This window comes from Gambusia affinis, linkage group LG18, assembly GCF_019740435.1.
Source record: "Gambusia affinis linkage group LG18, SWU_Gaff_1.0, whole genome shotgun sequence".
Lineage (NCBI taxonomy): Eukaryota > Metazoa > Chordata > Actinopteri > Cyprinodontiformes > Poeciliidae > Gambusia > Gambusia affinis.
In genome coordinates, this window is record NC_057885.1 from 20,865,021 (window position 1) to 20,892,081 (window position 27,061).

The 27,061-nt window shown below is 36.5% G+C and overlaps 1 protein-coding gene across 9 annotated transcripts in view; it reads right to left on the reverse strand.

Moving 5' to 3' along the window:
• Positions 1-27,061, reverse strand: part of dysf (dysferlin, limb girdle muscular dystrophy 2B (autosomal recessive)) — an 88,259-nt gene that overhangs the window by 47,514 nt on the left and 13,684 nt on the right. For 4 of the 9 annotated variants that reach the window (XM_044097541.1, XM_044097547.1, XM_044097546.1 and 1 more), the window contains exons 5-38: positions 25,337-25,460; positions 24,985-25,241; positions 23,781-23,909; positions 22,612-22,674; positions 22,414-22,464; positions 22,013-22,043; positions 21,822-21,937; positions 20,754-20,880; positions 20,571-20,674; positions 20,418-20,486; positions 20,291-20,334; positions 19,513-19,595; positions 17,375-17,490; positions 16,774-16,887; positions 16,520-16,697; positions 16,281-16,405; positions 16,096-16,202; positions 15,047-15,242; positions 14,814-14,960; positions 14,487-14,618; positions 13,318-13,484; positions 12,321-12,435; positions 12,144-12,249; positions 11,917-12,059; positions 10,611-10,784; positions 9,398-9,482; positions 9,213-9,290; positions 4,559-4,740; positions 4,336-4,476; positions 3,159-3,188; positions 2,995-3,030; positions 1,937-1,978; positions 1,279-1,380; positions 120-281 (exon numbers count right to left, since the gene is read on the reverse strand). In XM_044097541.1, coding sequence (XP_043953476.1) covers positions 120-281; positions 1,279-1,380; positions 1,937-1,978; positions 2,995-3,030; positions 3,159-3,188; positions 4,336-4,476; positions 4,559-4,740; positions 9,213-9,290; positions 9,398-9,482; positions 10,611-10,784; positions 11,917-12,059; positions 12,144-12,249; positions 12,321-12,435; positions 13,318-13,484; positions 14,487-14,618; positions 14,814-14,960; positions 15,047-15,242; positions 16,096-16,202; positions 16,281-16,405; positions 16,520-16,697; positions 16,774-16,887; positions 17,375-17,490; positions 19,513-19,595; positions 20,291-20,334; positions 20,418-20,486; positions 20,571-20,674; positions 20,754-20,880; positions 21,822-21,937; positions 22,013-22,043; positions 22,414-22,464; positions 22,612-22,674; positions 23,781-23,909; positions 24,985-25,241; positions 25,337-25,460 — 3,876 coding nt within the window. Of the gene's footprint in view, positions 1-119; positions 282-1,278; positions 1,381-1,936; positions 1,979-2,994; positions 3,031-3,158; positions 3,189-4,335; positions 4,477-4,558; positions 4,741-9,212; positions 9,291-9,397; positions 9,483-10,610; positions 10,785-11,916; positions 12,060-12,143; positions 12,250-12,320; positions 12,436-13,317; positions 13,485-14,486; positions 14,619-14,813; positions 14,961-15,046; positions 15,243-16,095; positions 16,203-16,280; positions 16,406-16,519; positions 16,698-16,773; positions 16,888-17,374; positions 17,491-17,696; positions 17,730-19,512; positions 19,596-20,290; positions 20,335-20,417; positions 20,487-20,570; positions 20,675-20,753; positions 20,881-21,049; positions 21,226-21,821; positions 21,938-22,012; positions 22,044-22,413; positions 22,465-22,611; positions 22,675-23,780; positions 23,910-24,984; positions 25,242-25,336; positions 25,461-27,061 lie in introns of those variants that run through there. The other 5 variants (XM_044097539.1, XM_044097543.1, XM_044097540.1 and 2 more) reach the window with 3 other exon arrangements.

Here is a 27,061-nt window from a genome sequence, read left to right on the forward strand (position 1 = left end):
ATAAATGACTGGAGCAAACCACATCACAGCAGAGGTCTCATTAACCATGAAAGCAGTGGGTCTGGGCTCTGATTACACTCTGTGTTTGTGTATGGTTTGGTCTGTCCCCGTGCTCTCACCACATCAAGGATGAGCGTGTTGACGTCAAAGTTTGGCTTCTTCTTCACGCTGCGGATGACGCAGCTCTGCACCATGCTGCCTCCACACTCCACCTGCAGGCTGGGAGACGTAACGCTGGACAGCTGGAAGCTCTTTAGGTTTCGAACGCCCCACGCTAAGATCTGACGCAGCGAGATAGGAAGAGAAGGAAGCGTTTATATTTTTACACAGATAATTATCAATTGATTAATTAGGTAAATCGAGAAGTAGTGGAGATTTTAGGATCTACAATGCAAAAACATCAAATCTTGTTTCTAGTTTCTAGTGCAAATATATTATTACACTTGGAAAAAGACAAAACTTACTTAAAAGTAACTTACCAGCAAAATATGAGGACTTGTTTTAACTAAATAATTCCTTAATTTTGATAAAAATGTACTAGTTCTATTGGCAGATTACTTCACGTATAACATGGAGAGATTGTCTTGTTAAAATTGTATTGATAAAAATTGTCTTGTTATCTAGAACTAGTAGTTTGATTACTTGACTAACTGTAATCTGGACACTATTTAGCCATTAGCTTGACTGTCAGCAGCTGTTAGCCTGATTCCAAGTAGCAGTTACCTTAACTTTGATAAACTGTAACCTTGGCGCTATTTAGCTAGTAGCTTCACTGTGAGAAGCAGTTAGCTTGATTCGAAGTAGCAGTTAACTGAGCAACTGAATCTTGACGATATTTAGCACTTATCCTGACATTAAGCAATATTTATCTTAACTCTGAGTTGCTGTAATCTTAACATTATTTAGCAGTGAGCTTGACTGTCAGTAGCTGTTAGTCTGACTCTAAGAAGCAGTTTAACTCAGATTAGCCTTGACACTATTTAACTGTTAGCTTAACCGAGCTAGTCTTGGTTAAGCTAGTCGGTATAAACTTGATGCTGATCTCTTTCTAACAATTTCTCACTGTTTTGTATAAACAGACTGCTGTCAACCTCAGTAAAGATATTAACTGCAAAATGTTATTCCACATAATATATAACCTCTAAATTAATTTATTCTTGCTATTACCCCAACAACAACAACAAAAATAAGCATCTAACTGTCTATAGCTAAAAACATTAGCTTTGTGCGCAAAGTAAAAACATTATGCTAATTGATTTGTGTTTATCACTGTTGTACCTCGATGGCCGTTCTCTGCAGAACGGGTTTGATCCCCTGGGGAACCATGAAGACATTGGGTTCTCTTTGGGGGGGCGGATAGGGAAGGTCCGACTCGTCTGGCTGCCATTAGGAACAGAGAACAGCAGTGGGTCAGAGACAGAACCCAGAGTTACGTCACACAGCAGGTCATGCTGCTTTCAATGATGCAAACACTGCTAGGATTTTTTATTACTAACAAGAAATGACAAAGTTTAGTTGAAGCATGACAAGCATTAGGTTACCAACACTAATGGTAGACATTTTAATGTAAAAATAAATAAATACTTATTTTCAAATAAATCTCACAAAATATCTCATAAAATGGTCTGTGGAAGGCTAAAGGCAACCTGTAATATGTGTTAATTTTGGGTTAATTTAAAAATATGCAACATAACCACATTTTTAGAAAAAATATTTGGAAGAATTCATACATTTTGTCCTGAATGAATAATAAAACAACCTCTTTAGGCTTCCATTTGCCACTGTATATACATATATCTATAGATATATATGGAACAGCAAAACAAATTAGTAAAAGAAAAAAAAAAAAAGTTAACAGGGGACAAAGAGCAAGCTGCAGCTGTGTTATCTGCAGATGATGGGTTTGATGCTACATGCATGCATTTTAAAATTGTACCCATTGCTGCAGGTTTTCAGACAGGAATCCTGGAAACATCAACTGAGGGATCAAAAGTGAAGAAAAAAAAGAAAGAATAATATATAAAGAAACAAATTTAATACACAAATAAGTCAAGATGAATGTTTCTTCTTTAATCACAATGTTCTAGATGAGATGGTTAAATGAAGAGGGAGTTAAACTCATTTTTTCAGTGTCAAGTAATCTGTTTTCTGTTTTTGACTACAGGGTTCCTGCAGGATTCGCCAACAAAAAATAAGACCTTTTAAGACCATTAACAATGAACATTGGTCAATTTTTATTTTAGCCATGACAGATGCAAAAAAGCTAACTAGATAGCTAATTACCATATATAAGCAGCTAGTTAGCGGTAGCTGCAAATCTCATCAGTTACAGATCACAATGATTTTCATCACAATGTTTGCAAGTTTGACTCAAAAGTTTGCCTGACAGAAATGTCTCACAACAAACACAACATATACAAGACTAAACAGTCCTGCTACAACCGAATTTAAGACCTGTGATTGACTTTTTTCAGGCCAACTTACATTTTTACTGAACTTAAGACATTTTAAGGCCTTAATTTTACATGAATGTAAGCCTTTTTAAGACAACAATTAAATATAAGACTGGTATCACCACAGAAATGAACAAAATAAATTTCCATCTTCTATGTACCGATAGTAGTGTCAAGCTTTTTAGCACAGAAGGAATGTAGCATCGTACGGTTGACAGCAGAAATTAGCCAGTGGCAAAGATAAAATTCATCCAGTCAACAGGATAAATTAACACTTTACTTTCAAAATTGATAATTAATAAGTTAGCTAGCTAAGTAGGGTATATTAGCAGCTAGTTAGCGGTAAATATTCCTGCCACAACAAAGTTTTGTTGTTTTTAGGGTCAATTTACTATTTTTTTTATGAATTTAAGACATTCTAAACAGACTTACAGACTTTTAAAACTTTTTAAAGATGTGTGGAGACCTTGGACTATTCTCTTCTTTTATTTCAAGTCTTCTGAGCAAATTGTATCATGTGATTTACTCTGTGTGGTCTTACCTCGTCCAGAACGTGGGCTGAACTGACGGCATCACCCTGTGTTTAAGAAAAAGTTGGATTTTAATGTAGAGACTTTTAAAAGAAAAATGGCAAATATTTAACTAAAGTGAAGTAAATTCATGGCAGTTTTGTTTTAAGGCTTGTGAGGTTGTAGATGAACTGACCTCTAGTCCTGGAAGGTGGTGAACTGCTGGCTGTGGAAACAAAATAAAAGGATAAATTAGAAAACGTACAAACGGGAAAAGTTTGGTTTTAGTCCATAATTACACCAAAGTTTCTGTAAGCTTAAGTTGTTACTCAAATAGAAACTAGATGAATGCTGATCTCCAATGTTGCAATTTTAAGAATTTTGTTGTAATTACATATGATCACCGCTAGGGGGAGCATGTAGCGGTTTAATAAAAGGCGTCAAATTGACAATTTCTGTTCTACTACAAACATTTGTTGATGAACTAACAGATGCCAACTATAGAATAATTATTTATAAATATTAATATATATTATTTAAAACTTAAATAATTGAAAGTGAAAAGCCTTAAATAATCTCATATTGAAATAGTTGCTGAAGTTTTTCACCTGCCGAATTATCTTCCTGACTTTGTAGGACAGCAAAGAATCTTAAAAACACTCAACTTACTTGTCTCAATTTTTCATTATTTTACACTTTTTAATTGTTAACTGTGAAAGATCAACACAGTTTGCCTCATTGAATGAAATGCTGTCTTGTGTGTAAAAAAAAAAAGTGCAAAAATGTTTCAGTAACATATTTTCTATTAATCCTCTAATAAAAAAATAGTAATTTGTAATTTTTATTATTTTTCATTTTAATGTTTTGGTACACTAAATGATTTTGTAATTGGCCAACGGGAAGATTAGTAACCACAAATAAGGTACTCAAACTAAACGGTCTCAGTGTGAGATCATGTCAATGTGAAAAAGATTAATTTACTTTAATAATCATAAAAACCTCTAGCACATAAAGGGGTTTTAAAGCCACTTTTAGAGCCTGTCTGTGTATTTGATTGACAAGAATTCATAAATCTGGTTTGAGTTTCTCAGATTTCTAAAGTTTTATATTGAATTATCTTATTCCTTTCTAAATGTGAAGAAAACTATTTGATCACACTTTAAAAAAAGAAACAACCAGCATCAGACAAAGAAGTTTCACAAAGCTGCTTTGATGCACAGTGTATATATGTCTAAATATAACAGCACTAATTTCCCATCTTCAGTAAAACTTAGTTTGGTAAGAGAATTTGAATAGGAAGATTAGACGTACACAGAGTAAAACTGAGAGAATAAATAAAAAGTGGTGATGGTGGCTTTGAGGAAACCTTTGACCTTTTCTCTACGTGTGAGCTCGAAGGCGGCCAGCAGCTCGCCGGCGCCCGAACTGCCTCTGCGAATAGGAAACCAGGCGAGTCGAGGCGATGGAGCGAGGGACGGCTGGCACACGCAGCGACCCATGAACTCATCCGCTCCCTGATCGATCACAAAACAACAGAGACGTTCAGAGTTCACCAACACAACAACGCTAAGACAAACAGAGGCACCAGATGCTCACATATGAGTCCTCGTCATAAAGCTCCACCACAATGTTGGGGGGATTGGCCGCCGTCGCATCAGGGTCTCCGAAAATCTCCACCTCGTAGAAGATGAGCGTCTGATCCCAGGTGGGGTTGAGGGTGTTGCGGACGGTCACCGTCCTCTGGGACTGATGGAGGAACGACACGATGGCGTAGGGGTCTGGAGCGACAGAAACATTCGACTCACCTAATGTTTCACTCAACGGAGGCTGACATGTTGGAATAAAGTCCATAAACCTGTTTTTTAAAGTGGTCTCTTATGCAAAAATTCACATATTACACGTTTTTATACTTCCATTTGAGTCCGAACTGCCTCTAAAAACAACCAAAGTACTTAAAAAAAAATACACCAATCCATATTTTTAGGAAAAAGTTGAAGTTTTTTGGTGAAAACAAGCTTTTGCACAACCCTCCCTATTGTTGAGTCGCACAGCGCCGTTACCTAGCAACCTCAGCCAAGCCCGTCCGTCACCTAGCAACCCCAGTGGAACTCCAGCACATTTGGTCAGCTGGTTTTACCATTGCAGGTTTTTTTGTTGACTGTCCATCCAAAAACCGCCTAAATCTATAAACGAGTCCCAAAGACGCACAATTATACAGCAGTACATCTTTGAAAAGCAGAAGTGGAGCCTCCTGCATTCCTGTTAGTTGGAGAAAATCAAATTAGTTTGTAATTTTGGATTACTTATTCTTATCCCTTAGAGAAACTCCTATTAGGATTTAATTGTGAAGTACTTTTGTTGTTGTTTTGTTTTTCTTTTGCTTTTCTTCAGTTTTTTTTTGTTTGGTTTTGGTTGTATTTTCTCTAATTCATGTAGAGCACTTTGAAATGCCTTGTTGCTGAAAATGTGTTATATAAATTAAACTACCATACTTTACCTTACCTTGGTTGTGCAGGAGGCTCCACCTCTGCTTTTCAAAGATGTACAGCTGTATAATTACAGATCTTTGAGACTCATTTACAGATTTATTTATAGACTAACATTTTTCCAGGTACATATTGTTACTTATTGCCTATCTAGGTAATTTGAATTACTATGTATGTATATTTTATTATTAACTTTAGGTCATCTTTGGTTGTAGTTGCTAATATTTAACATCTTGTATGGAGTAGCTTGTCAACACAAAAGCAATTTCTTCTTCAGGATAAATAAAGTATATTTTATTCTATTCTATTCGTTTGCAGCCATTTTCACGTGAAGGGGGCGAGGCCAACAGCAACTTATTTGGATTTAAAGTGACAGCGTCCTAAAGCAGCTCATCCTGAATGTAGCTGAAAACAGGAAGAACTGATCAGTCTAAAATCTCATTACCCAAGAAGGATTTTGTTAAAAAAATAATAATTTTTTTGGACATGTTTTGTATAGGCCATAAACCTCTCCTAACTTGTTCAGGGAAGAACAATGGGTCACCTTTAATATTCCATGAGGTCATAGCCTAACTTCATTGCGATGTTATGGAAGTGGAAGTGCTTATTGCATTGTGAACGCGTTTCAGGGAAGGTTCTCACTAGCGTTGCAACATTTCAAACTGTCCCGGAGTTTGGGAATGTGGGGTTGGATACAGGCCACTGGGAACGCGGCTCCGAGTAGTTTGTTATTCCAGGTCACAATCATCCCCTCAGCGTTAAACACACACACATTGCTCCCAGTGTGTGTGTGTGTGGCACATGCATAGAAGAAATCCACATGTACGTACAGTTACACGGACAGGGTAGTTTGTTGTTTTAGGCTGAGCAACGAGTCTCTGTGGAGCCGTTAGCATCAGAGTAAACAGAAGCTAAGATGCATTTTCCCACCAGTCCTCAATTAACCCTGACACACACACACACACACACACCAACACGCGCACACAAAGTGACCCGTTCAATTAGCGTCCGTTCCCATTAGCCCATATAAAAGCAAACAGCCCAGAGGGGTTATCTAAATTTTTGTTTGAGTGAGTAAAGGGGAAGTAAAGATGGAAGAAAGGTTCATAAACACAATGAAGATGGAAAAAAAACTGCAAATACAGATGGGAAAAAAGATAAGGAGGAGAAAATGAGAGTTAAAGTGAAAGAAATGAATAAGAGACACTGTGGTTTTCAATATGGAAGACTAAACATGTTTCTAAAAGAGGAATAAATGTTTGGAAATAGAGAATTAATAAACATAAACACTGAAACAAGCGTTGAAGTCTGTGTGTTTAAAATGGAAAATCTCTCCATGGAGGTTCACACACACACACACACACACACATAAAAATAGAGATAATAGTGTCCAAACTAAAAAATGTCAAGTTGAAAGTACTTCACGGACCACAAAACATTTGGTATTTTTCTAAACAATAAACTAAACACACAGTATTTTAATAAACTGAACAGTCAGGTTTCTGTAAACAAGCAAAGCTTGAATCACTGTAGATTTTTTAAAAACCGCAGAAAACCAGATCCTAAACTTTACATTCTGATTTGTTTTGTTTCTTTTCAGCAACAATAACAGGATTTTGCTCACTCTGCCTTTATTTTTCAAAGTTTGCATTTGGTCCCCATTACTAATAAATTAAATCAAAAGTAAAATCCTGCATGAATACTTTGTGTTGTACCTTAAAATTTAAATCCCCACATTGTTTTTAGGTTTATCTGCATTAAACTGCCTGAACTTGCAAACCAAATTAATCTTAAATTGCGATCAAAAATCATTCCAAGGGCCACAAATGGCCCCCGAACCGCACTTTGGACACCCCTGGCTTATATTAAATCACAAAACTGCATCATATTGTCTAATATTATGATGTATTGTGTCATATTGCACTTTAATGTACAGTAACGCATCAGAAGGTTTTATATTTTACTGTATCAGACTATATCAAATTGTATCTTATAATATATATATATATATATATATATATATATATATATATATATATATATGAAATCAAATATAGAGTCATATTGTATTGTACGTTATTGTATCATTTAATGCATCATATTGTATTATGATACTGTTTTGTACCATATCCTAGGCTAAATGCGACACCTATCTAAATTTTTGAAAGGCTCAATTCTGATGTTTTCACCTAAAAATAATTGTCTTAGAGAAACAAAGTGTCTTGGGTCAGAGGCTTCTTCAAATACACTGCAGTACAAACTGCTGCAGGAGATCTTTCCTTCCAACAGCCATTACAATCTACAACTCCTTGAATTAATATGAGTTACAAAACATTTAGTTTTAATTTAAGTTAATTATTGCTCTCATGTCATTAAGTTTTTATTATTACAAGAATGTGATGACATTTAGAGATCCCTCTGTATAATTTGAACTTTTAATGTTTCGCATCAGCTTAGTAATTATGGTGCAGGATTATATTTACACTCATAATTCTTCTTGCCTCAAAGCAAGGCAGTAAGAAGAAACAAAGACAAAAAGATTTAAAAGGAAAAAAGGTCAGGAAATGATGGATGAAAATGGAGTGGAAGAGAAAAAAAGACAGAAAAACAAAAGATGAAAGGCAACCACATGAAATCGAAAGGAAAACCAGAAAAGCCTTAGTGTTTGATAGCAGATGGAGTCTTTAATCATCTTCAATCAAAATGTCATGTCGCACCAGATGAAAACACAAGTGAAGCTCATCCATCAGTTTTACTCACCCATTAACTGTGCATGAGTGTGAATGAGCTGACTGAGTAAAGATAGCGATTTATCGTTAGTCTGCTGACAGAATCCTATCTGAGGACCCCGTTCCTCCCATCAATCATCTCTCTCTTTTGTTTATGAAAGTTTTAGCATGTGAGTCTGTGCTGGCTTTCTGATTAACACACACAGTAGCTGCAGTTTCCAAGACCTCTTTTTAAATCAAACAAAAATATTTCTCTCCACTCTTCTCCTCCTTCTAATTACAATCAGAGCGGTTTTCATAATTAAAGCAGTTTGTTTCCCAGGTTTTTTGGCTCCCGTCTCATTTTGACTTTTTACTACATTTAATCTGCTAGATTATTTTATTTTTAATTATTTAAAAATGTCAGCTGGAATTACTCAGGTGATTTGTATAAGCAAATTAAAAACTCACATCTGGTAGAATCAACAACATGCTAGCGTTTTGTAAATACAGACAGATAAACCAAAATAAAAGGATTTTAACAAACAAAAATAATACTAAGTCATATATTTGGCGTTTTCAAATTGTTGCAACTTTAATTTTTCAAGTTTTCTTCATTTTTACCAGCTAAAGCCTAACATCAGCCAGCTTAGAGCTGGATAATTTTAGCTAGTTCTAAAGCTAGGTATCCTAAGTATATTCTGTAAAAAAAAAAAAAAAAGTCCAAAAATTTCATGTGGATTTATGAGAAAAACGTTCAAATGTCTGGAAGGTTTCTGCTCTGTTACATCTATTTTTATTTTGAAGTCATCTTAATGTCAACATTTCATAACTAAGGTTTTTCTCTAATTTGTATTTACAGTAAAATAAATATGTAATAAGAACAAAAAAGAATTCTGATAAATTCAGAATTTCTAAATTGGATGTGAACTACAACTTATCATTTGCCAATATCAAGCTGAATTTTGCTATTTTTGACGATCCAAAAAATGTTGGTTTCACCAGGTGGACACCAGAGGGCGCCAGAATACCAGAACATATTGAGATTCACGGTACCTGAGAAACTGTCTTTGTCCATTGGCAGCAGGTCTCTGGCTTGATACATGTAGCAGCGCAGGTGGTAGCGGGTCCCTCCTGCAAGAAAAAGCAGCTTCAGCTCCAAAAAACTCCATGAAAATTAGGAATCAGAACCAGAAAAAGAAGATAAGCATAAAAACAAAGAAGTGTGGGTGTTGTCCTACGGTCAAAGAAACAGGAAATGGTTGGTCTGTTGACGCCAAAAGTGGTGGTGACTGACTTGTCGTCATGTTTGTCCTCTATGCTGCTCTGTGGAAGAAAAAGAAAGCATAAAGAAAGATAAGAACTACAAATTGTAAGATGTTTGGCAGATCCTGGTCACTACAAAAAGTAATAAAAAAATAAAAACTGCACTTTAATTATGGATAAATTTTGAATGTCCTCCAAATATTTATTATACTTTTAAAAAGATAAGCCATGTGATTTAACTCTAGAGCTTAGACATTTTATTTCATTGCCTTGGTGTGTGCAGAAAACTTTGTAAACAAGTTTCAGACAAGAAAAAGACAGAATAAATCACTGCTGCAAAAAAGCATAAGGTGTGGAGATTAAATAAAATATAATGAAATTAACATAAAAATTTAACATAATTTCTTGTGGAGGAAAATTTTAATTGGTACTTATACAACATCAGTCATATATTATCTGATACAATTTCCCAACACAGAACTCATTGCTAACTAAAATCAGAATTTATGAGGCAACATTTGTGCTAAATGAATGTAACAATTTCTTAATAGTGAATAAAAGTGAGAAGGAAAATGTAAAATATTTTGCCATCAGCTGGAATCACTCCAGATTTGTTTTGTAAGTTAAACTCATATCTGGTAGAAAAAAGCTTTGTGATTGGTTCATGAATGCTAGCACTTAGCAGCTACTGGAAGTTAAGTAACAGTAAAAGGATTTTATCCAATTAAAATAAAGCTAAATAATATTTCTGGCTTCCTTTTAAAATTGTTGCAAAGCTTAAGTTTCAAGATTTCCTTACTTTTAAAACTTTACCAGCTAAAACATAACATCAGCTAACTTAGAAATAGCTAATTTTAGCTAGCTCTGAACATACAGAATAACTAATAAAAGCTAAAAAAATATTTAGCTAAGGACTGATGAGACAAAAGTGGAAATCTGTATAAAACTAAAACCCATAATTGTTCTGAAGGCCGCAGTTTGGACATCCTGTGAAATATATTCAACCACCACAGATTAATTAAAGTCATAAATATGAAGATATTCAGCAGCTTTTATGCTAAATTCATTTAATAATTATTTCAGACCATACAAAAGTGAGGGGGAAATGTAAAATTCAATATTTCTGTACATATTATATAGCATTTTTTGTGTGTTTTCAAAGGGGTTCCGGAAGCTAATGCTGCTCACCAGAGAACATTCCAGAGCAAAGATGGCGGCCGGTCCGGTCTTCTCCAGCGGCTCCATGCGGCAGCGCCACCTGCGCCTCCTGAAGCTGTCCGTCTTCCTGGGCTTCAGGTGGAAGTTCCAGCCGAACAGCGAGGCGTACTCCCAGCCCTCCTTGTCTGTATCATCCGGTCGCTGCTGTGGGAGGTTAAAAAAAAATTTGAAGATTTTCCTCAACATTTCTTCAACTTTGTTTCTCTCCGGAGAAAAAAAGGGATAAAACAGAAATAAGGGCAAAGGTGACGCTTCTTCTACATCGTATTTTTCATTACTTGTGCGACTGGACCACCATCTGGTGGTCAAAGAGAAAATTACAGCTAGAAAATCATATAAACTGCACCAGAGGGGGAAAGCGGATAATTTTTATTTATTTATTCATACTTTAATTTAAATCAATTACTTTTTCACTTTATACGTTTAACATGTTTTTGGTACCTTTCTTTATTCAACATATTACATTTAATTCAATATTTTAAACGAAAATATTTTTAAAATGTGAACTAATAATATTATCAATTATTTTTTTAGTTAATTTATTCACCAGATAACACTACAAATAACTTTAAGTTTATTCAGCATATTAAAAAATATTAACAAACAAGGTTATTATATCGTTAATATTTTGAATTATCATTGTGAATTTACATTTTTTAATTACTTTTATTGTTGCCTCAAAATACTGCAAATTAAAATAACTATTTAGTTAAATAAATATATTAAAAAAGATTACTATGTAATTAACAATGTGCCTTAGCAATTTTTGCTATTTATCCATTCACTAAATACTACAAGTAAATATAACTTTATTCAACATATTACAATGAGTTAAATAAATATATTAAAGAAAAATATTTAAAAAAACAAGGTTACATAATGAATATTATGTAATATATTCATATATACGTAATATATGAATATAATTTTTTAGTGAATTATCCATTCACCAGATAACACCATAGCACTTTCAATACAAAAGCCAAATTTTCCAAGTAAATTTGGTTCAGTTTCAAGTGCAAATATTTCAATATTTTATGAGAAAAGACAAGATCAGCATATAAGTAACTTTTCAGCATGATATAGGAGCTTGTTTTAAGTGAATATTCTCTTAATATTGATTTAAAAAAATACTAGCTCCACTTCCAAATTTAACTAAATTGAATTATAGGAACTTAATAAAGACTACAGCGTGCTGAAATCATGGAAAAGTATCACATGATGTCATTTAGAGGTGATTAAATCAGTTTATCTTTTTAATTTATAAACCAGTCACCTTCCTGAGAGCCTCCATCTTCTGCTGGTCTCTCCGTCTCATCCGGATCCATCGCCTCCTCCGGTTGGTGTGGTACATCTTCTCTGCAGGAACCCAAGACTTTGGTCGGCGGTCCGGAGGAATGGTGATGCCGTACTCCCAACCTGAAGTTAAAAACAAACCCATTATCAAAGCTAAAGATTAGCTTTTATCTCTGCTTGTGGGTGGGTGTTTTACTTTCTCAGCACCTTGATCATCAACAGCTCTGTTGAGATCTTCGCTCCACTCCACCTCGTCCCACACCCACCCAGGAGGACACTCCACCTCGTCTTTCGGCACCGTTTTCTCCCCGTTCTGGAACAGAAACACAGATTTTTTGGTCTCTGCTGAGAGCGACATGTTGGGAAACGGGTCCAGGTACGCACCACGTCGGTGTAGCCCTCCGGCATGCCGATCCACTGTCCACCCGGCAACCTCAACTGGTTCTCAAACACCTCCTCTGTGAAGGTCATGTGACCGGCATCCACGTCAAACAGCAGCCTGGAGAGAAACCGCAGGTGCAATACTGCATCATCTGAACAAAAGGGGTTTTTATCTGCAAGTTTTATGTCAAATATTTTAACTTAATTGACAATACATTGGACCAAACTTTTCCCCAACTATTTTGGGAGAAACCCAAAATAGTTGGGTTTTTAAGTTGAGCTAGACAAATAAATCTAAACTATGGTGAAAGCCCGAATTATTTAGGGTTTTTCAACTGATATAGCCAATTATTTTGGGAAAAGCCCATAATGACTGGGTTTTTAATAGAATTAGACCAATAAAATGTAATTATATCGAATAACCCAACTATTGGGGGGGTTTTAACTGAAAAACCCAATTATTTTGAAAAAAGGCCAACTATGTTGGGTTTGAACTATAGTTTCGTATAAAAACTGAAGTGTAGGTACGTTTTTACAAATTTGGGGTTTTCAACTGAAATTTTGTGTTTTTACACTGTAGTTTAGTTTTATTTGTTTAGTTCAATTGGTGTTAATTAGTTGAGACTGCATTTGCTAGATTCTATTAGTTATAATTAGTTCAATATTGTTTTCTTTTAGATTACTTTTATTAATTGTAGTAGTATTTTTAGTGTTTCATACTTTGTTTAATTTTTAGGTGCAAAATTCAAAAAGGTCACAGTGTTGTGATGTGATTGTGTTTACATAAATTGAGTGATGAAAACTCAACAGAAGATACTCTTTTCAAGAAAATGTCTCCAATTATTGCTGAACAAAAACTGACTCTGGTGTTTACTCACTAGTTTTATTTAACTTTGATAACCTTTGTAGTGTGAAGGACCATGCTAAAAAAAAAAAACATAAATAAAAGAATCTGAATTGAGCATTAAGCTCTGCAGGGTGACAGTAGTCTTGGACTCACGTCCTCTCGGGGCTGATGAACCAGTCTCCAGCCCAGGTCCATCCAGGTGACGGCTTGAAGCTCTCTTTGGGCAGCTTCACTCTCCCCGTGACGTCGCTGAACTTCGGGTAGGTCAGACCCGTCGTTCCCCAGCTTCCCACCAGAGCCAGCCGGGTCTGGTTCTCGTACTGCAAATGATCCAAGACAGGTTTCCATGGAGACCTCAGTCCCTTCAGCATTTTTAATGGAGTGAAGCAAAACACCTGAGTGAAGTTGGCTCCACCGCCTTCTTCAAATCTAACAAAATCGGTGCCAAACGTTTGTGCAGCAAATGTTTTTGTTTGTGAAGCTACCATTTTAAAAATATTGATAAAAACGTTCCCAGAGATCATCATTAATATCTTCAAAGCAAAAGCAGCACAAATAAAAACTTAACTGCACAAATGTAGCAAAAACATTTGACACCAATTTTGCTAGATACTGGTAATCTGGCGGGGCTGGTTGACCTTTTGACCTTTAAACTTTCACTAATATCGTGAAAGCAAAAAGCAGCACAAACGCTTCTGCTGCACAAACTTAGCTAAGTTGTTTACACCAAATTTGATTTCTTCTGTAAGTGTGAGCAGGAGTTGCGGAGGTTACATCTAGAAACTTTTTATTACCATATTTAAAATGATAGCAGCACCAAAAAAAATTTTTGCAGCACAAACACAGGAGAAGCAATTGACACCAATTGACAAATTTTATTTGTTAGATTTGGGCAATGTGGTGCTGTTGGCTGACCTTTTGAGCTTTAAACTTTCATTAATATTTTTGACAAAAACAGCACAAATAAAAAAATTTGCTACACAAACGTAGCACAAATGCAGCTGAGTTGATTGACACCAAATTTGTTTGATTTTATAAAAGTGAGCAGGGGGAATAATTGACCTTTCATGACCCCAGAAAAGTTTTTTATTAATATCTTTAAAATTATAGCGGCACGACCAAAATATTTTGCAACACAATGTTTGTTAGATTTGAAGGGAGCGGCCACCTGCAAGAAAACGTTTGATCAAAACTATCAGAAAACATTAAAGTCTGGTTGAATTAAAGTGAACTATAAAGAAACAAGGAATGACTGGATGGAGCCATTTTCTCCTCCATCCACTGTAAAAACAATTGGTTCTGTTTCTCATCTCGTCTCTTACCGTCTCAGCAAACACGGACAGTTTTCCTTCAGCAAACTGGTTGAAGTGTTTGGCGTCAGCAGCTAGGCCGAACCACACCTTCACCCTCAGCTGACCCGGAAGTTTGGCTTCTCCGCCGCTGCCCTGCGGGTACTGAAACACACCAGGTCAGTCACAAAGAGTGGGGGTGGTCAATCTGTGGTACACGGGCCACTTCTGGTCTCTGGAATTAAAGTAATGTGGCCCACAAGCAAAGATGAATGATATTTCTAGAGCAACATGAAGTGTTACATCAATTGTTCTGGTAATTAAGAGTGTGTGTGTGCAGGTGTGTGTGTGTGTAAGCACCTTGAGAAAGACGCTCTGCAGCTGTCCGCAGTGTTTCCCACAGTACTGCTGGGAGAATAGAACTGTGTGCGCTGGGATGCGGTGATACGCAACCCGGCGGTCACCCTGCAGCATCCAGATCACAATGTCTGGAAGGCTGTTCTGAGGCTGAGACACAAAACTCACCGTCAGGTTTTCACCTTTAACCTTTTAATTAGCCCAATGACCTCCTGGTTAGCTGGATTAGCTCTCACCTCCTCAGCGATCGTCTTCAGTCGGTTGGCCCAGTCTTCTGCCTGCTCCAGCACCAAAGAAAGCTCGGTTTCTGGTCCATGTTTCAGCGCCAGCGCCGCCGCCATGATCTGCTGCAAGTGGAGGCTGCGGATGTGCCTGAGCGAGCGATCGAGAGGAGTGGCGCACTGCCACCTGTCGAGGGCGGGCAGCTCCTCACTATGAAACAAATATTAGAAACATTTTCCCTGGATTATCTACAACTGGGGCCAGAGTAGATTGAAAAAAGAAAAAAAAGTAAATTTCTGCAAAAAAATCTCTGAAATTGTAAAGCGAAAACAAAGAAATTTCTGTTTCAAAAGTGTACATTTTGCTAGAATCCCTCCCCCCCCAAATTTTTTTTGTTTAATTTCAGAAAATTTATAGTTTGAAAATTTTCTAGGAAAAACTTGGAAATTTCAGTTGTTAAAAAGTCAACAATTTGCTAGAAAAGCTTTGAAATTTTGAGCTTAATCTAATAAATTTGCTAAAAAAAAACTTTAAAATTTCTAGGTTGGATTTTTGATACCCAATTTATTTACTTTATGAAATAAATAAATTAATTAAATTATAACAATAAGAAATTGTTATATTTGACTCCAATTGAAGTGTATTTCAATTAGAGCCACACCCCAATTTGCCCCTTGGCTCCGCCCACTTTTGGTGGGAATTCACTGTAAAAAAGAAACAAATATTCCCAAAAAAATTAGGAACATTTAACTTTTTAAAAAAGATTTTCACCAGTATTTTAAAAAAATTGTACAAATAATTTTATTGTGTTTTTGATTAGAATCAAATGTTAATTACACCTGCAGGTGTAAATTTAGGTATGATGCCAATTAGATCCACATGGCACTAAAGGAATGAAATAGAGCTCTAGTGGCTTTTTATTTAACAGTAAATGGACAGAAAATAAGAAGGATAAAGAAGCAAAAGACATGGTCTGAGACTGGGAATTAAACCGAGGACCGCCACGTCTTCTACTTAGCATTTAAACATACAGGAACCAACAGTGAAACGATCCATTTGATACCTGCAGTCTGCGATTAGATGATCCAGCAGCTCTACAACTCGCAGTTCTACATTTTCCATATCGCTCCCTGCCTTGACCTCCAGCTGCACCTGCTGCAGGTTTGTCTCCTGGACAAGAAAATTGATTGTTTTGGTGTCTACATGAATCTCTTAAGGAGGCTAATTTGCAGAAGCAGCAGCACCAACCAGTCTATCTATGATGGCGAGCAGCATGTTGAGAGCCTCAATCCTCGGTCGAATGTCTTCCCACTCTGACGACAGAACTACCACCGGCTTGATGTTTCCCCAAGGGAGGTAATAGTAGTGGCAACCTAAAACAGAGGAGAATACATAAGTTTTCAAAAATTTTATTTGGTTTCAAAGTGAAGCAATAACCTCTTTTAAGAGTTATAGTTAGGTCCTACATTACTAACAACCCAACTTACCGTCAAACACAGCCCTGCTGAACTGTGTCGTGGAGGCCAGAGGGAGGCAGGTGTAGTCGAACTTGTTGCCATAGTTACCGATGCTGACCTCAAACTGGATAGCGTCGTCGACGTCCTGCAGGAGCGTGGCTGAGTAAAACGCCACAAACAGAGAAAACTTCCTCTTTCTGAGGAACTTCTGTAAGGCAGAGAGAGAAAGATGGCGTCCATGTGTCTACGTTTAGAGTTTCCTCGAGGTGGAGGTCGTCTCTCACCTCCACCACCAGCAGGTCGTCTGATGGGATGTCTTCCGGTTGGTGCTCCAGCTTCTCCGTCAGCTTGGTGGTCAGTTCAAGTAAAATTCTGCCGCGGTACGCCACGCCTTCACCCTGATGGACCAGAAATACGACTTTACCCAGCGGAGACCAAAGTGATGTCTGACATCCACCACCAATCCGTCCATCTGTTCATCTATCCATCCATCCATCCATCCATCCATCCATCCATCCATCCATCCATCCATCCATCCATCCATCCATCCATCCATCCATCCGTTCATCCATCTGTCCACTCATTCATTCATTCATTCATTCATTCATTCATTCATCCACTTGTTCATCTATCATTTGTTCATCCATCTGTCTGTTTGTCCGTCCATCCATCCATCCATCCATCCATCCATCCATCCATCCATCCATCCATCCATCCATCCAATTAATAAAATATTATTAGTTTATATTAATTCTATAACAAAATTATAACCAAATTATAACCAATGTGCCTGAAGGTTACATAAAGTCTCACCATGTGGCAACACATCTGGTGTCTCTTTGGATCTGGGTGAACATTCATGCAGAATAATGGATGAGGTCTTACTTTTCCCAGGTTTAGAGCTTCATGAGGGTCGTTAAAGGCGGTGAACTCTCTGGGACTCCCGTACAGATTGACAAAACACGGCCCAAACGTCGGCAGGAAACCAAGGCTGTCATCAACTGCAGTCACACAAGATACATAGAAACTTTTATTAACTGGTCAAACAGAACAACTATGGCACACCTTAAAAAAACTAAACACAACTGCTCTACTGATGGAAATAGGTTGTGGTTTTCTCTATATTACACAGAAATTAATTTTCTATCAAACAGATTTGTTGAGTGGGTTCTCGTAAAAGGAAAGTGTTGTAGGAAAGTAGACGTACTTCCTGAGTGGACGGTCCGAGGAGTCAAGTCATCTGAATGCGTAGAGAGGAAGGATGGTTAAGAGTCAAAGAAATTCAAAATGAAAGTATGGAAACAGAGGTTCCTGAACGCAACTCAAACCCAAACCCAAGCAATCAAGCCAATGTTGTTAGTTCCCTCTGCTTTTACAGACGTTGATGTGAAATTGTTCATGTTTTCTTCGACAGATGCATCGAAAACATGGTCAAAGCAAAACTCAGGCAAGTTGTGTTTATCTGGAATAAAATAAGCTTCAAAGAAGGAGTGATGTGTATATTTATCACAGAAACATCAAGTTTGAATTCATGCAAAGTCAACTGAAAAGTACCCATGCTGTGTTACGTTGACAAACCAACACTTCATCCAACGGTTGAAGAAACTGTCCAAGAAACAACGTTTCTCAAAAGTGCAAATAAATAAACTTATTTTGAAAGGTGTAACTGAAATAATGACCAAAGTAACCAGATCAGTAATGAAAATTCAAATGATCTACGACGAACACAGTCAGTGAGGAAAAATATAGAAATTTGACTCGCATAAAAGCAAAAAGAAAGGAAAAAATATCTTTAATATATTTAATAATTATTTTTGGTTTATTCTGGAGTCAAAATTTGGAGGAATTGTAGTTATGAAGGTGAGTTTGGGAGTTTTTAAAAATAAATTTGTATCTCCGTTATTCATCAAAATGATTATAATGAAATGAATAAGGATTCAGATCAAACTGTACCATGTCAGTTTGATGCAGGATCACTGGAGTAAGACAACACAGAACCAGCCTATTTCATTTTAAAACATATTGGATACATTCATTTTTACCAAGGTATTAGCAAAGTGAAACTAATCATTTTCAGACTAGATTTCAATATCTGATATTTCCAATTTCTTAAATATTTTTTTCACCAAGACCTAAACAGGTTTTTTTTATTTCTAATAAATATTACATATTCCTTACATATGGTGACCAAATGCTGCTATATTTGTACTAGCTCATGATAGTTATTATGTATTTTTCAGCCACTGACTTCAAATAAAACACGTTTCACATCTCCCCCTTAGAAACTCTTATACACCAAACAATATTTGAATTTCAAATAAGCACAGCTAGTGTCTCCCCTTATGCCATTTCTTCTTGTCACTCCGGGATTAGCCTAGGAGACGTTTGTATGAGCGTCTGAGTGGAAAAAAGCCAGAAACAAAACCATCACAAGATGACAAAGCCTAAATTCTGCATAAACACTGGTGCTTTCAAATCCAGTCTAGATTTGCCCGATGGGTGTTTTCACCTGATAGTCCAGTAGATGATCGGAGATGAAAATTGTTACATTTTCAGCTGCGCTGCGTCAAAGTACCAAAAAAACCTGTTCTCCCCCTCTGCACCAATAATCATTGAACAAAATGACATGAAAACGGCAGAAGAAAACACTGAGCACAACTTGTTGAAAACAAAAATGGGAGTGAAGTCGGATTTTAGCAATTGTAGGATTTCTCTTTTATCTTCCATAGAAAAACACGAGCCGTTTGTTTGGGTTGTATTTACCCAGAATGCCCTGTACTGTACTCTGCTTCCTGTTTTTGGAGCGGTCTCTGGTCCGTTTCACATTCACATATGCCTTCGAACCACACCACTCACTTCAACCGGACTGAGGTTTGTTTGGATTTTTGGTCCGCATCAGAGTTTGATTCATACTTCCAGAGATGAACCAGACTTTCCAGACAAACAAACTGGAGTTTGATTAAAGTGGACTGAACAGGCCTGGTGTGAATGAACCCTTGAACTAGTTTAGATAAGCGACTTACCGTCGATCTCTCCTCCAGGGGCCGAGATCTTAGACATGCAGAGGTGGGTGGTACCGATCACATCGTTGTGACTGGCTCTGTCCCTGAAATGGGAAAAAGAAGAACCCAGAGCTGCTAAACATATTCTCAAAGCCAAATATATCAATCTAATATCTTTGGAAACTGAAAGCTTTGATCAGATTAACTACTCAGTTTAATTATAAGACAATTACACAAAGTGGCGTGTTAATCTTTTCTTGACGAACTGTTCAGGAAACCTCAGCCAGATTGGATCCAGTGTTTTCTAACTGGATCAAACCAAAAGCTACTTCATCAATAGAGACTAAATAAAATACATTACAACTCTCTGTTGATTCATTGAAATACTTCTTTTTGTTTTTGAAGTTTTTTGTAAAATTAGAATTTTGATTTTCACCAATCAACTCCTTGAGTTTCCATGTAGCTCAGAGTGATGTCAGCACGCCCAAAGAGGCCATCTTGTTTTACAGCTTCTAATTATCTGAACTTTAAATTCAGATCAACTCAAAGAAGAGATGGTTGAAATAAAAGCCAGTTACCGAAAATATTTGTAATCTTTCTGAGAAAAGGAAGGAAGAAAAAACATGTATTAAATTGATTTCCAAAATCCATTTGAAACCTTTTATTGTTCCAATGACCTTGAAAAAGAAACACATCCCTGAAAATGACTGAGGTTTCTATAATATAGTTTGTTTGATAGTGTTGGTTCAGAGAACCATGAAACTGGTAAGATTTAATCAGATAAAATGTACGGATTCACCAGTCCACAAGTCGAATCCTCATCTTCTCACACATTGAGGGAAACTGAAAAAAATAAAATAAAATCCCAATATAAACATGAATCTGTGCTCAATGCTTCATGGTAAACCAAACTCTGTTTGTCTTACTCTAATTGGCATTGCCAGGCTTTGGTTCCACTGAGGATTGGCATTTTTCTCCAAAATCTTGGTGCAGACCTGAAAGATTATAGCAATGGATTTCAGATGGTATATTTTTGACTGAAATACTGAAAGGTTTATATTACTGAAGGTAAAAGTCACCGTCTTTCCAGCAAAGTGGATCTCCACCAACGGATCCACCAAGTTCTTTCTGTTGGTGTCAAACCCGAGAATCTGCCTCATTCCATCCATGAAGGCGTCGTCCACTAGCCAAACATGGCGGAGCGTTTTCAGTTTGAGCTTATAAGAAGCTAGAAAAAGGATAGAAGCTTTACGAAGACTCACTTTGAGGTAAATCTTCAGCTCTGAAGATCCTGAGCGTGAAGACGGCCCCTCTCAGGGAGAGTCCGGCCGGTCTCAGCAGGTTTCCTTCGATGTCCTCTTTCTCCTCAACACACTCCCGTTTATCAGCCTGGAAACAAGCGAGGTTTGACACAACAACTCAGAGAGGAAGTTAAACTCAGTTGAGTTTGCTCACTACATCAGCACAAGAAGAACCACACTTTAAATATTAGCATATTTACTAATATGCTCAAAGTAAGCAGGCTGGATAGGAAAATGTTATAAAATTACATAAATACCTGCTGTTTTCATGCTCGTGAGTAGGAATGGGCAGCAAATCAGTAAAAATATATATTGAGAAAGACATCAATCAATAATACATCTGATAAATAGTCAATATATACTATTTTTATTGAACTTGAATCTAGAACAGCACAGCTTTATGGGAGATGAAGGTAGAGGAAAGCCTTTAGCTGCTCAACCTCTATGTTGGTGGAATCAGCTAACTCTCTCTTTGGTTACCTAGCAACTCAGTCATTCTTTGGTTACCTAGCAACGAGTAACTGCCACAGCAGCAGTTTAAGGCTCTTAACTGCTCCGAAATACTGCCACCAGTTTGGCGGCATTTCAGATATTTAGAACAGAAAAACTAAACAATAAGTATTGATATTGACTGATATGAAATTATTATGTGGTGATACGTTTTTCAGCCATCCCACCAAACCCTATAAAAGAAAAGCCTATGTTTAGTTTAGCAACCTTTCCCATATGACAGGATGCCAAAAAGCAAGGGTGATTATTGAGGGCTGTTATAAGTTAAAGCGCTTCATGAAGCAACATTTTAACGTTCGATCCTTAAGAAAAAAATATTTTAAAAATGGCTACTCATCAGTCAACTTTATCTTAACTCTTTAATCAATAACTGGTATTTATATCAACATGCATTTAAGTTTAAATAAAAATATTTTCAAGTAATTTGCTTATATTTTTTTATAACACGCTAATGTTTTTTTAAACTGCATTTCTAGGTCATTTTTCTCTCCCACATCTACAGCCATGCCTCTTGCTCACCGGTGGTTCATCGCCAGCTGCCAGGACAAACACGCTGACTTTCAGGTAACCTCTGACCCCAGCAGAGAAGTCGTCAGGGTCACACAGCAGAAGCCATTTCCTCAAAAAGCAATGTCCTGTAGGGTGGGGAAATCAAAATTACCTGTCAATAAAATGGCAAAAAGTATAAAAACTAACAAAAATGCACTTACTGTGTTCATTGTAGACAGTGCCGACATCCAACTGTAATGAAACATAATAGATTTTAGATTTAAATTGTTGTGACTTAGTATTGTACATAAATACAAAAAGGTGAAGGGAAACATATTTAAGTACAAAGCATGATTTATTTGGAGAGCGGAAGTCTTTTATTTTGAAGAATGCTTAACAGGATGTGGTTTTGTCTTTTTGTTTTCGGTTGCTAGGATACGAACAGTTGTTGCCGTCGTTTGTTCAATATTTGCTGAACACAAAATGTTCAGCAAAGACGACTGAGCCTCCGTTATGATTGCAGAAGCTTTCAGTATATAATTAAAACGGAATCCGGTTCAATTGGAGAAGCTGGAAGGACAAACTTAGCTAAAAATGAAAACGTCTGAGATGAGCGTTTTACCTTGAATTCACCGATTACAGCATCAGTTCTTAGTGAGCGAGAGTCGCACACCTGTGATGGGAAACACCTGATCAAAATCTCCATCTTTTATGTCCATATTACCAAATAACAGAAAACTGAAGCTTGTAAGGAATAAAATAAATATGTTGCCAACATATTTGCCTTGAATCGTGATTCAGAATCTTAATTCAGGCTTACAGTGATGAAGATGGGTTCGTCAAACAGCTCTGAAGGCGTCTCGTAAAAGTTCAGGAAGAACGTCTGCAGATGAAAATCGACAAATGTTGGACAGAAAATAAAAATAAAGATGGTAAAGGTGTCCAAAATAAGCCTTTTTCTCCCCAATTAAAAGTGCAAAAATTATATTATTGTAAATGTTCTATCCTTTACCTGCACTACTATCCATTAAAGAAGTGATATTTTAATTTTAGAAATATGTTTATATGATTTTTGCCTAATTTCTACAGTTGGGACTATTATGTTCTACTGTGTTTTCTATGAAATGTTTTTATTTCACTTCCAGGAACAAAAATAAGAATTTTCTTCTGAAACCTAAAATCTGCATTTAATTAATGGATGTGCCCACATGTGTTTCTGGGTAAAAAGTCACTGGATGTTTGTTTCATTCTATAAAATAAAATAAAAGCAACAATTCTTTGTGTTGAATTTAACATTTTCAGGTTAAGAAGATAAAACTTGCTGTGGAAATCTCAACCTGATTACATAAAGTGTGAATATTGGCTCCATACGCCCAAGAACAGAGCTGGGTAGTAACTACTTACATTTACTAAAGTAACTTTTTTGAAAAATTGTACTTTTAGGAGTATTTTTTAACTACGCTGTAGATTTTATTCTTACTATATTTATTTTTTTTATTGTGATGTATTTCTTCTTTTACTTGAGTAAAATTTCTGCATTTTCTACCCATTGAATTAAAAACAAGCATGTTTTAACCAGAACACGGACACACACACCTGCAGTTTTTGTTAAAGTTTCATAACTTTTCTATTGAAAAAACATTTTCTTTCGCCTGATTTTTAAAAATTTTTTATGAATTATTGTCATTTTGGTCCTTGAAATAGCAAAATTTCCACTTAACTTTATGTTTTGTTTTGTTCTGTTTTGTAATTTTTAAACATTAAATGATTGATAATTGGACCAGTTACTCCGTACTTGAATAGACATTGAAATGTTGAAGTAGTGCTACTTTTACTTGAGTACATTTTTTAGATACTCTGCCCACCTCTGGTTAAGAATCAGATTTGAGCAATTCTTGAACTGCAGTCAGGGGCCACACAAAATTATCCCAAGGGCCACAAATGGCCCTCGGGTCTCACATTGGACACCCTGCAGTGAGAGTTCCTCACCTCATCGAACACCGGGTTGTTTCCCTTTCTGATGCGGGTTCTCTTAGTCTGCCCGGCGACTGCCACCTTCACTACGGGTTTGATGTTGACTCCAGGTAACTGTCGAGCTTCAACGACCCGAACGCGAACCTGAGCAGAAACGGTTTGTTGAGCGAGAATTGGTAAACAACGGCTTTCATAAAACACCAAGTGAAACCGGTCTTCTGATGCGAAGCTGTTATCAAATGTTCCTGAACCAAAAATTTTCATTTGTATTAATGTCTTTTTAAAGCTGTTAATTATTGCTTCCAGAGGTCAATAAAGGTCAAACATCCCGTCCATATTTACTAAATCAAACACATTTTGGGTCAATTAACTGTGCAGCAAAAGTATCGTCTTAGAATATTAGGGCAGTAAAAAGAAAAAGTAAAATAAATAAAATTACAAGAATACTCATTAAATTACCAGAACAAAGTTATTATGTTGCGAGAATGGAGTCGTACAGGAATAAAGTCGAAATAAAGGAGAATAAATTAGTAATGGTATATGAATAGTCATAATATTTTGAGAAGTAAAATTAGGAAAATAAAGTCATACATGAATAAAGTCAAAATAATACCAGAATAGGGTTGCAATAATAGGAGAATAGTCATAAAATTTTGAAAATAAGGTTAAAATAATTTGAATAAAGCTGCAATATCCATCCATCCATCCATTTTCTGAACACCCTTCATCCCTAATGGGGTCGAGAGGGTTGCTGGTGCCTATCTCCAGCTGCGTTCTGGGCGAGTCGCCAGCCTGTCGCAGGGCATAAAGCTGCAATAATACTTTGAAAATAAATTAGTATTACAAAAATAAAAAAATTTATATCAGAAAAAAATTGCAATAACAGAATAATCATAATATTTTGAAAATGCATTTATAAAATTACGAGATTAAATAGTTGTAATATTATCTTGTACTTGATTTTTTTTATATTAACTTTATTCTTTTAATTTTATTTTACTCTATTTTATTTGCTCCAATACTCAGTCATAGTTTTGTATCAGTTGAATTTGTATTTCAGTTTAATTCTTAACATGATTTTCACTGATAACCTGCAGAGTCAGTTTTAACAAGAGTTCTTGACTTGACCTTGAAACATAAATTCAGATTTGTTTACAACAGACAGTCAGTGAAGTTACATTTCATTCCTGTTTGAATCCTTTACGGTATAAAGCTGCACCTGTATGTCCTGAGGTTTGTTGGCCAGCTGTTTTGGCTGACTGCTGGTGCCTCTCCTCCTCTTCTTCAGCCCTCCATGCCTGTTGTAGGCCGGCGGGGAGCGTTTGGGCGTCTGGTTGGTGGGCGACTCCTGGCCAGGAGGCCCCGGGGGGCCAATGATCACCAGGGACCGACTGTCGTCAACTCCTGCTTCCTCCGCAGGCTCAACCATGATCATACTCTCTGTGTCCTCCTCTCCCAAAGTATCCAGAGAGATCACTGGGTGGAAAACAGGCGGCCATGTTTTATTAGAAGAAAACCCAACTGTTGTCATCTGTGCGGTTATCGATTAGCTTTTACGCAGATCATGTTACTTGTAACTGTGTCCAGCTCTATGTTGGGGTTGCTGTGAGGAAGAGACTCCGGCTGTGAGGGAGGATGGAAAATGGGAGCAGATCCTGGAGGAGGGAGGTAGGAGACCTGCAGGGTCAGCGTGGCCTGGTGGACGCAAAGCATTGTGGGTTGGCACAGACTGTAGCTTCGTTTCCATCACAAATCTGTGAAAAATCTTTGTTATATGGACCCCCTGCAGCTTGATGTCACCTCGTTAATGGAGGCCCAAAAGCTGTTTGCTAACAACAACTAGCATTGGTTTTAGCCGTTAAGTTATCAATGTAACGCACTAAATCTTAAATGTGATATAAAATATAAATTAGTGCTTTGCTGCTAATTGACAACACTGCAACAACTAGGTAAGAGCAGAAAAAGTTCTAATTAAGAAAAAAAAATATCAAGGGAGAGGGAAGTAGTTCAGTAGTTATGCTAGCTTGACTTTGAAAACCTTAGCATGCAGATGAGATGTGGGATTTGTTCTATTTTGGTTCAGTTAAAAAAAATTAAAAATGCAACCTAAACACCAACTCTAACAGATTATCAGTAGAGCAGGTGTTTAAATTAGCTGTGTTAGCTCAGCTAATGGTAGCAGTAGCTAATCAACCATAGTGATTGCTTATTTTTTTTTTTTTTTTTTTTTTTATAATTATATTTATTGGTTTTAACTTTTTGACAAACAAATACAATACAAGACAAGAACAAGAGAACAATCCAGCTCTTAAAGTTACATACCTATATACGAGCATATGCGTACACATACACACATATACATATACATACCTATCAAAGAGAAAAGAAGGGAAAGAAAAAGAAAAAAAAAAAAAAAAAAAAGGATAACAAATGGTCTATACCAAAACATTTCAGATGTTTACAATTCGGACATCCTCAAATTACAAATCCTCTCTGAAGAAAAACCGAAGTTTCAAATCCTACATAAGAAATAAAAGGTTCCCAAACTTTATAAAAGTTATTTTCTTTATTGTGCAGTTTGCTCGTCAAATAGTCCAAAGATATATAGTCCAGTACTATATTTAGCCATTGTGATTTACTTGGTGCTTTGTCAGAAATCCAGTTCAGTACCACACATTTTCTTGCACAAAAAGTAAGCATTCTGTAGAGTTGACGCTGATATTTACCAGTAATACCGGTGTCGGTTAAACCAAGTAGTAAATACAATGGGTTGAATTGTGTGCAAACAGAGAAAATCTTATCTAATTCACATTTTATTATATGCCAAAAATGTTGAATTTCCCTGCAGGACCAGTAACAATGTGTAAGACTACCAATATCCACTCTACATTTCAGACAAAATGGTGAGAGGCTTGCATTGAATTTACTTCGCTGAGAAGGAGAAATGTGCGCACGGTGTAAAATTTTAAATTGTATGGCCTTAACCCGATTGCAAATACTTAAAGACTTTGCATTCTTCCAAGCCTCATCCCATTCCTCCTGATTTATTGCCCACTGCAATTCTTTTTCCCAGACTTCTTTTAGGTGAAATGTATTTGGTAAGGGGAGCTCTTTCAGCAAGTTGTAAAAGGTTTTGATTGAAGTTTTTACCCTGGAGGAAAAAAGCTGTTTTTCACACACTGAAATTGTTTGGTCCACATCGAGTGTTGTTTTTTTCTGTATGAAATCTCTAATTTGTAAATAGCGAAAGAAATCCTGCCTCCCAATATCATATTTATCCAATAGTTGGGAGAATG